This window comes from Diospyros lotus, chromosome 7 (genome assembly GCF_014633365.1).
Source record: "Diospyros lotus cultivar Yz01 chromosome 7, ASM1463336v1, whole genome shotgun sequence".
NCBI lineage: Eukaryota > Viridiplantae > Streptophyta > Magnoliopsida > Ericales > Ebenaceae > Diospyros > Diospyros lotus.
Genome location: NC_068344.1, coordinates 7,020,159 through 7,030,347, shown reverse-complemented (window position 1 = coordinate 7,030,347; position 10,189 = coordinate 7,020,159). Strand labels below are relative to the sequence as shown.

Here is a 10,189-nt window from a genome sequence, read left to right as displayed (position 1 = left end):
TCTCATGTCCATTATAATATTTTCATCTCAACTGCACCTATATTTAACACATGTTATCACAAAGGTTGTCTTATAGTGATTTGATATAACTTGATTCATGGTAGCCTATTACCAACTGATACTTTTGCCAAGGAGCAATAATAGAATAAGGGGTGGCCCAGGAAACTGGCCGAGTGTTTTTCGACTTGAGAAAGCAAGATACCTGCCCCCTGTTTGAATTCTAGTCTAATCGATGATGCTCTCATTATCACCCATAAGCGTGAAGAGACTAAACTCCCTCACAACACAGGCCTTGAGGCTTTTGCTTTTCTTCTTTGAAAGTCCCCACTGGGCGGGCTCTGCTAAGCCATAAAGATGAGAGAGATAGTGGCTGCATCAACTGTCCCTCTCCTCCTGCGGTGTGTGGTCCCCTTGAAATGAATGATGATTCCAATCTCTTCCAAGAACCAAAACGTGGATTTTAAAGCCTCACTTTCAATCAAAAGAAATCTGCTTTGGCTATGCACCATCAACTCCAGCTGCCAAATATTCTAGGAAATTGACGTTTGAAGTTGGGGTTTAGTGCACATGATAATCACGATCAAGACCGGTGTCGTCGTCCACACATGATAATCGTGGACAAGAACTTATCTGAAAGCTGTAGCGACCATGGTGGGGTTGCTCTTTGCAGGACCCGTACAACCCAAATTTGAATCAAAACCATAATATCTACGCAATAGAGAGTAAAGTTGATTGTAAAATGACCCCTTAACTCACTCTCGTAAAGTTGGGAGGGTTACAAACTTACAACTGAGCATAGGCATCCAATTCTACGCCGTGTGGATTTCTCCTTTCCCAGTTATATTTGTTAGCAAAAGAAGAAACTATCCAGGCCACCCCACGTCAGCCAGAAGCGGGGGGGACTAGCGTATATAGGAAGGTGTCATGGGCTCCCTTCCCGTCAATAATTGCCCAAAAAGTGAAAGTTCGCGTGCAATCTTTAATCAAAAAACTATCGTCTCATGACATGTTCCTGAAGTTTCCATATAGCTGGTGCTTGTGACAAGAAAGTTTGGAGACTTCCTTACAGTACTCTTTTTTAAGTTCAAAGGTTTCTTCCAAAACGTAATCTCAATACCATCAGCAGAACTCAAAATGTGCAAAACATACAGAAGAACCTAAAATACATCCACTTCCTGTACATAAGGAAACAAAAACAGGAAAATTGTTAAAACTGCTATTGCAATTATCTTGTGCACGTTCCAACGAATATGATGTACAAAGTTTGTCGGTGATGTAAATATGCTCTTTTGGCAAGTCTATGGAAATTCAGTACACGAATACCATAATCCGAAATGAAAATCTCGAATCTGCTGCATGACAGAGAATAATTTTGTCCACAATCTGCCTACTTCCCAGCCTTATTGTAGCTATCGCGCAGTGTGACTGTCCGATTGAAGATGAGCTTTTCAGTAGTGCTGTCCTTATCAACCACAAAATAACCTGAATCAACAAAGTTAGACGTTAGTTTGTGTTATGCATGGTTACCATGCTCTGAATGATAAGGATTCAGACGAGGTACAAACAGGAATTGCCAGCCACAAGAGCAACAGATATGAAAATATCATACTAGTTCAACAAAAAACGCAAGTTACTGAAATGACGAAATCTGAAGCAGCAGTTCTAAGACTCTCAAAATGAAAGAATTTCCTACCCTTCAGTTCAGACGAGAAGAAACCTTACAAAAAAAATACCTACATTAACCACCACCACTCTCCCCCTTCTCCACCCCCACCAAAGGAAAAAAAAAAAAAAAAACAAAGAAGGAAAGAAAGAGAAAAAAGCCTGGGGGTCTCCAGACAATATGGAGAAGTGTAACAAAGCCCAGTAAAGAAAAAATTGAACGCTTGAGTTAAACAAGGTTAGCTCCATGACATGGAGAAGCAAAGCCTTCCATTTGATGCTGAATTGATGAGTAAAAAGGTGCCAGTTAGGAAATAAAAGCACAAAGGAGGCAGGTAACTGCTCGATGAGGAGAAAGTAAACTAGAGTCCTGAAGCCAGAAACTTCTTTGAATAGAGAGGGGGAGAATCACAGGGGAACCAGACCATGGAAACCAACTCACCAGTCGCTACATATGCCATTGACAAGTGGCAGACAAGAAACTAGCTTCCCTCAAATAAAGACCTCATCACTAGAGGCTAGAGCTATCTAACTAATACCAGTTGAATTGAAACAGTGAAAAATTATAGGGTTTCTGCTCTTCAAAATACAAGCAACCTAAAACTCATTAAATTGAATATAAATATTTACCAAATTACACTCAAAATTGTTCAATCCCCTCAGACTGAGATATAATTATCCTTCATGTGATAATCATCAACCCCCTCACCCAAGTATATTTACAAAGGTCTGGAAATTATTGACTCACTGCAAACTAATGGCTGACTAATTGCATGTTGTCGAGAGTTACATAAAATTTTGATTTTTGATGGTACAAAGTAAAAGGGCTATTGAAATTACCAAGCCTTTCAAACTGAAATCTGTCTCCAACCGCTGCATCTTTAAGGGAAGGTACAGAATATGCGCCTTTTATCACTACTTTCGACTCAGGGTTCAAATCACCAAGCCAGTCATCAAGTTCAGCAGGATTCTGGTTGCAAAAACAAGGTGAGCATTCACAGACCGCATAGCCACACACACACTCACGCACTCACAAAACATAAAAAAGGAAAAAAGAAAATCTATAGGAGGCCTACTAAAAGAAAAGATTCCAACCTCAGAAAGGAACAGTCTGTCAAACAATCGGACTTCCACCTTCAAAGGATCAACCCCTGGAGAAGTTTCAGCAACCCAATGAAGGACCCCCTACATAATTAAAGAAAAATAATAATCAAAAAATCTGTCTGACAACAATTCTATGATCCAAGTAAAACCATTTGCATCAAACAAGTCAACCAATTCTTGCACACCAAACAACCTTTGGCTTTGACTTCTTGAGTGGATCATATTCAGCCCGAACTTCAAGAATGGTCTCTTTATCATCATCAATAACTACATCCGTGCACTTTATAGGAAAAGCATACCTACAAACAAGAAGAATCCCATCAGTGAGTCCCATACGCCTAAAGTGCAGTACACATATACCAAATCCAGATGCACCTCAGCAAGACAGATTTTCCAGGAGCAAGCCCATAGTAATCTTTAGAGTCTTTCATCCGAAAATCAGAGTGCTCAATGTACACAACATTAGAAAAGGGGACCTACAAGAAATCAACAAATTGAAAACTTCCCCAATAGTCAGTATAGAAGTGAAAAAAATGTCATCCTCCAATTTTCATGATAAATATGTAATGTTAGTTTTAAGTTACAAGAAGTCACCTTATAAACAGAAGACTGATCTATTTGAGCATCGGGCCACTTCTTTGCATCAAGATCCATCACAGAGCCAGCTTCCAGGTTGGTAATAACCACCTGAGGAGAAGAAATGATTAGCCAATCACAAAAACATTGGCACCTGAAGAAAGGATCCAAACAAGAAATGTACCTTGAGTGGATGTAGCACAACCAAGGTGCGAGGTGCTTCTTTGTTTAGTTCTTCTCTTATGTGGTACTCAAGACGGTCCAACTGTATAATACTAGAATCACTGCCGCACAAGACAAGTTGCAATCAACAAATGTTGGATGGCTAATCTAGTTTTTATTATAGTTCCATTGGCAAAAACTAAATAAAATCTTAACCTTCTAGTAATTCCAATTCCTTTGACGAAGGCATTAATTGAAGTTGAAGTTACACCTCTACGTCGCAGTCCAGCTAATGTCATTAGGCGAGGATCATCCCAACCATCAACCCATTTTGCTGTTACAAGACGGTTCAACTGGGACACAATGCCACAGTAACACAAGCATGGAATCAAATATTGGGGTGGAAGGTGAGAAAAAAGAAAAAGAAAAAAGAACACACTTTCAAACACTGGATACATCAGAGCTTCAACAATAACACACCTTGCGTTTTGACATCACAGTGTTAGTGACATTTAAGCGTGAGTATTCCCATACATAAGGTTGGTACAGGCCCAATGCATCCAGTAACCAGTAATATGAAGCTCGGCGGGTCTCAAATTCAAGTGTACAAAGCTGCGTAACATATAATACAGTTTTGAAACAACAATGTATTGACTTCATTGTTGAAGAATGTCCAAGACTAACATCTTGACTTCATCATAGAAGATGGAAACAAGAAAGAGTATCCTTCAAGATTCACAGCAGAAGAAACATACCGAATGGGTAATATTCTCAAGAGAATCCACTATACAATGGGCATAATCATAACTTGGATAGATACACCATTTGTCCCCTGCATGTGGATGAGGAGTAAACTGGACAACATAAAGCCAAATGACTGAATATGAGACAAGCCCAAGAACAATCAAGGAAATTAATGGAGGCATTTATCAGAAGGGATATGGGACATAGAATTGTGGAGGCACACTTGCCTTGATACGATATGCAATGAGGTCATACATATTATAATTATCACTTTGCATGTCCTGCTTCATTCTCAGTGTTGCTTTGCCTTCTTCAATCATGCCTCGTTTCATGTCATCAAAAAGTTTCAATGATTCTGCAATTGGTCTGTCCCTCCAAGGACTGTTCATCTTTTTTTCCCTATACTCTTTTATTTCTTCAGGTGTCTGAATTATGTATCAAATCCAAGTGTCAATCAATTATTATTATTCACCTAATTAATAAGAATCTGTAAAAGCACCAAAATGGCCAACCCTACACATTGAATGTCAATCAATTTATCATGTTGAAACTATTAGTCTGGGCTCAAAATGTAAAGCAAGGAAGGGTCGTAAAAGAGACATGGCATATTAAGACGCAAGGAAGAATATGGTATTAAAATAATGGGTGAACTGGAATGTTCTAACAGTTTATCTTTATATGGTGTCAAATCATTAACCTGGTGGTCAACATATGCATGGCCCCTTCGTATTAGCTCCACAGCAAGTTCATAAAGGTCTTGGAAATAATCGCTTGTATAAGTTATCTGTAAAAATAGAATACGTATCAAATGTGCCACCCAAACATGATATGCTATTTCTGTGAACAGAAACTTACCTTGAAAGGTTTCCAGCCCATCCAACTTACAATCTCCTCTATATGATCAATATACTCTTTCTTTTCAGCCTCAGGATTTGTATCATCATACCTATTAGTGGCACAGACGAAGACTATGATTAGAATACCTGCCATAGAAACTTCTTTATTCTTTTTAGAGTAAATGTCAATAACTCTAATTAACAAATCGTGTTAAATTTACTAGTTTCAAAAACATTTAAAAGCCTGTTAGACAAAATAACACATTTCAGGATCAGCACATGCTGCACATCTTTTGTTTAATTACTGAGATCAAGGAAATCCGAGTTCTAATACACAATAAAACTGTTATAATTTTTTCAGAGGTTGCCTAGCACAGAAGTTCTGGACTCCATTTTATCTTAGGACCTAAATGTCTGGTTGAACAAGAGAGCTCCCTTGTCACCATAACCTAACTCGGTTTTTCCCCCAAGAGACTAGATAGCATTGTAGAATCAAATTCTGGTTCCTGTCAAAGTTCATGTCTAGAATCATGACTGGTCAAATCAGTTTTCCATACCTCACATGCTTTTAACCAAGACATGTGCAAATAAATGAACACAAATAACTAAGCCAAGAAACAATGCATTGTCATGACCTAAGTAAAAATGTTAACCGAGATCTCACCCTTATAGGATCACTCAAAACACTCAAACGAAATCTCTCCTTAATTCGCAAATGACCAGTAACCAGAAAACATATCAAGAATCAATCAAGAACACACAAGAATTTACCCTGGTTCAGTCTTAAAGAAGACCTACATCCAGCTTGGCTTTTGCCCCCACTTTCTCCACTATCTTGAAAGTTAATACAAGATTACAAAGCACTCAAACTCAACTCTCACCTAGCCCATAAACCTGAAAGCTATATAGACTTGATTCAAGAAAGATATACCCTCTTCCTCTTTGCTTAATCTTATCCCAAGACAGCTTACTAACTCACAAAGAAAAGCATACCATAAAGTCTTCCCCACAGCCTCTATTTATAAGCAAATAAGGTGGGAGACTTCAACCTGACCGACTGCCCAAAGAGCAGTTACAACAACCTCGGTCAGCCCTAGAAAAATAATAAAATCCTTCTAGAAACATAACAGCAAACATATTACATAAAATACCCCTCATATTACAAGCTCTAATCTAGAACAAATGCTTTAACAAAAAATTTAGTCATACTTTGTTTTCCGATTGTAACTTTAATAATTGCCCATAATTTTTTCTGAGTTGGCGTTTCTGTGTAAGAGATACTTTGGGTCTTGTTCTCTATTTTTTTTAACAATTTCTATTCTATTGTGGATGTTTTATTTTTTCAACTTCTAAACCCAATCGCAATTGATTTCTGTTTATAAGTCAAGGATATCCAAACATATTAAGAGCTTTCACTAGTGCAACTTTTAACCCTTCAAAACTGTAATAGGCTAAGTATTTTTCACTATAATATAATTGCTCAATCCACATTCCAATTGCTTGCTAGAAAATGACTTGACTGCAGTTTGTAGCTCACAGTAAAGTATAGTCAAAATCTAATGCACATATATTAGTGTTGTTTCAACTTTCAATAATTTCTTTTTCCACTTGAATATATTCTACAGGAAAAATACTTCCTTGAGAAATGAATAATTGCAAATTACTTTCCCAAATGTTTTCAGAGGCAAATAGCACAATGTTTATAACAAACTAAAATTCCTATTAGCTGCTAGAAGTTATTGTAATGCATTCATATGAGAAAGTCAATGCACAAAATAGTGATCTAGAAATTGATTTCCCAAACCTCTACAAGCCCCAAATGTCCAGCATATGGCTAAAAACTAAAAGAACTGAAAGAAGAATATGATGCTACTAATTTTTTAAGAAGCAAGTTTTGAGAAATATGTCAGAAATGTTTTATGCGATTCTGAAAGGCTAAAAGGGAAGTTTTAATAGACGACGGTAAAACCATCTTTGTTTTATTGCTCAAAGTGTTGGGCAGTTAAGCACCAATATGTACAAAATATGAGTATACCTAAGATGAGAATGTTAAAGTGGATGTGCAACCATAAAAGACATGACAAAATAAGAAGCAAGGGCATATGCAATAAGGTTGCAGTAACAACTATTAAATAAGATGCAAGAAACATAATTAAGACTGACTGCACATATGAGAACACCTATAAGGTGAGTGGATTAAATGGAGAGATTTTGCAGGTAGAGAGAGAGAGAGAGAAAGAGATCAAATAAAACTTGGTGGAAAATCTTAAAAACAACATAGGATATAATTGCCTAATAGAGGATATAGTCATGGATCAAGATAGTGAGGTCTAGAATTCATGTAGCCAACCCCACCGACTAGGATAAAGAGTTGAGATTGTTATTATTGTATCATATGTCTGTAAGAAATGCTTTATAATCAGATCCTGACCAAGGTCTTCAAAGATCCCTAGTAGAAACAACCTTATCTAGGAAGTTTAAACCTAAAATCACATTTAGGACTCCTCTAGCACACTGGAAGGTTTCTGAACTTTCAGACACTACCACAGGTGGGGCCTTCATCTCTTATGGAGAAGGGTGAAACAATTTTCATAGAGGGAACTATTACTTTTGACTCTTATCATGTCTAACACGCACGCACACACACACACAGACAAAAAAAGAAGAAAAAGTCACAGTGAGTGGTGAGACAGAAATCAAATGGAATGGATAAAAAAATGAATGCACCCAAAAAAAGATATGCTTTGTTTTTCAAAATATGCAACTTTTTTTACAAACAAAAACAGGCAACCAAAAACTATTTTCTGCTTTTGTTTACAAAATTCTGAAAATGAAAACTAAAAACTTAAAGACTTAAACTAAAGGCCGGCCTACCTGCTGGCCCATAGCATGCATGTTGATCAATTCATCTGAATAACTATTTCTTGGTAGTAATACTAGCAAGATGAAGTTTATGAACCACCACAAATACAATAAGTGGTTTATACCACAGTTCCTTACTATAGAACATCTTATGAGAAATTATTCTTTCATTACTTGTAGCAGTTTCTTGTTCTGTTCTTGCTAGCTGGGAAGGGAGTTGGTTCCAGGGGGGTAGAAATGTTAACTGGGAGGTGTTTTGTCTTTGGTTTGTTTTTCTTTGTTTGGTTGTCTTGTTTTATCATGGAGCCATCTTATTTTGTTGTTGTCAATTAGGCTCTGGTGCCGTGGGTTGGTGTTTTTATGGTGCATGTTTCTGCTATCCTGGGGATCCTCTAATTTTAATAAATTTGTCATTATTCTATCCCCCCCCCAAAAAAGTAGCAGTTTCTTTTAAATGTTTGTTTAGCTGCAAATTTCTATCTTTCTTCTTTCAGTTTTTTAAAGAGAACCACGTCCCATATGGTAACACAGGATCAGAGTCAGACATGGACAGAATAGAAGCCTATCAGTGTGTTTGGGGGAGAGGGGGGAGAGGGATTGCATGGAAATGTATGAAAAGGGTTCACTTCATTTCAGAGACATATTAGTAATGGAACGGAATAGAAATGTGTGGAAAGTGTTTCCATCCATTTCAATCCAAATCTCCATTTCTTATCTCCTTTAAATTGGGAGAGAATGAATAGAATGGAAATGGATGGAAAGTTTTGCTATTGTGCATGGACAAACTAACTTTAATATTAATATACAAATTCAGATCTCATCTATTTTTTATTTCTACTATGAGTGTATAATTGTCATTTGCTATTTAATAATTTTTCATTCCATCCATTTCCATAACTCTCCTGAACAAAGAGAAAATGCTTTCCATCCCCTCCCACATCAAACGAGGAGAGAACATTTCCCATTCCATTCCATTATTCACTCTCCCCCAAACATAGTGTAAGCTGTACGCCCAACTTAAGTTCTCAGAGAATCTCATAACTGTTTATACAAACAAGAATTATTAGAATTCTGTTAACTTCAAATCTTTCATTAAATATTGTACAACTACAGATAGAGGAGGAATCTCCTTTTCTGATACATTGCCTGTTACTTGAAAGAAAATCTACCTGGAAGTCCAAAAATATTTTCACTGCACAACGACAAATATATTTGAAATTTTGAAAACTGTAACCACTAAGGCTATTTGTCATAATATATGCTTAAGTTTTAGCCAACAGATTAAGATATTGTATGGATGACAAGGGACATGTGGTTTTCAGAGCCAGATATCTCCATAGTGTCTTGTTTCAGTCATGCCAGATTCTGATCTAACTTATAGAGTTACAATATACTTCTTTTAGTTCCCTTTTCTTTTCTATTCATTTTGAAACAAGTTTTAGAAGTGCTTCGCTTGATTCAACATTGTTGAATCTAGAAAAGAGGGTTGAGGGTGGAATGAACATATAACAAGAATGCTTGGAATTCTGTGGGGATTCTTAATTGGGGCTGAGCTAACTATAGTGCAAAATCATATCTTCTTGGTTAATATGATGCAAAAGGTTTATCGATCCCAGGGGTGCAGATCCGTAATAGGCATATAGAAATTTGTGTATGTGAAATAACATCAAAAGTGTTGGTTTCAGAAGATGGATTCGTGAGATCATGCACCCCATCTTTCCTAGTTATAAGAAAAAAAAAGAACAGCTGGTTGGATCCAACCAATTCCTGAAATAAACAACTCGCACACACCCCCTTTCCAAAAAAGATCAATACACGAAGGACTACACTTAGATTTATTAGAGTTGTTGCTAAAATATTGGTATTAAACCCGAAACTCCTGGCAGATGCCAGTAGCCCAAAGAAACAAAAGAATCAGTTACATTTTTCAAATGATCTCCTCTTATAAATAGACTAAAAAATCGATCAGAGTTCCTTTTTTTTCACTTCACTCTTTTTTCTTTTTTTATATACATATTTCCTTTCCTATTTCTAAATAAAGACAAAAATATATTTTGATTTAGAAATTGTGAACTACCTTGTTTGTTGCAATACTTATATAATATACTTCTTTTAGTTCCTTTTTCTTTTCTATTCATTTTCTTTTTACCAGTAAGGGAATTCCAGTCTTCCATGCTTAAAAGAATGGCTCTCCCACAGTAATAATAGCATGCCACCCGATGCTAAATCCTATCAGTAATGAT

At 36.7% G+C, this 10,189-nt stretch overlaps 1 protein-coding gene across 2 annotated transcripts in view; it reads right to left on the bottom strand.

Annotated features, from left to right (window-relative positions):
* Nucleotides 1-1,192: 1,192 nt before the first annotated feature.
* LOC127806312 (glutamine--tRNA ligase-like) overlaps nt 1,193-10,189 on the bottom strand; it is a 28,611-nt gene continuing 19,614 nt past the window's right edge. Inside the window, exons 11-23 of one of the 2 annotated variants that reach the window (XM_052343529.1) lie at nt 5,104-5,194; nt 4,946-5,032; nt 4,476-4,673; nt 4,260-4,358; nt 3,985-4,116; nt 3,721-3,857; nt 3,527-3,626; nt 3,361-3,453; nt 3,142-3,242; nt 2,960-3,065; nt 2,758-2,847; nt 2,503-2,632; nt 1,193-1,482 (exon numbers count right to left, since the gene is read on the bottom strand). In XM_052343529.1, the coding sequence (XP_052199489.1) occupies nt 1,388-1,482; nt 2,503-2,632; nt 2,758-2,847; nt 2,960-3,065; nt 3,142-3,242; nt 3,361-3,453; nt 3,527-3,626; nt 3,721-3,857; nt 3,985-4,116; nt 4,260-4,358; nt 4,476-4,673; nt 4,946-5,032; nt 5,104-5,194 (1,459 nt within the window). In that variant the 3' untranslated portion in view covers nt 1,193-1,387. Of the gene's footprint in view, nt 1,483-2,502; nt 2,633-2,757; nt 2,848-2,959; nt 3,243-3,360; nt 3,454-3,526; nt 3,627-3,720; nt 3,858-3,984; nt 4,117-4,259; nt 4,359-4,475; nt 4,674-4,945; nt 5,033-5,103; nt 5,195-10,189 lie in introns of those variants that run through there. The other variant, XM_052343530.1, reaches the window with a different exon arrangement.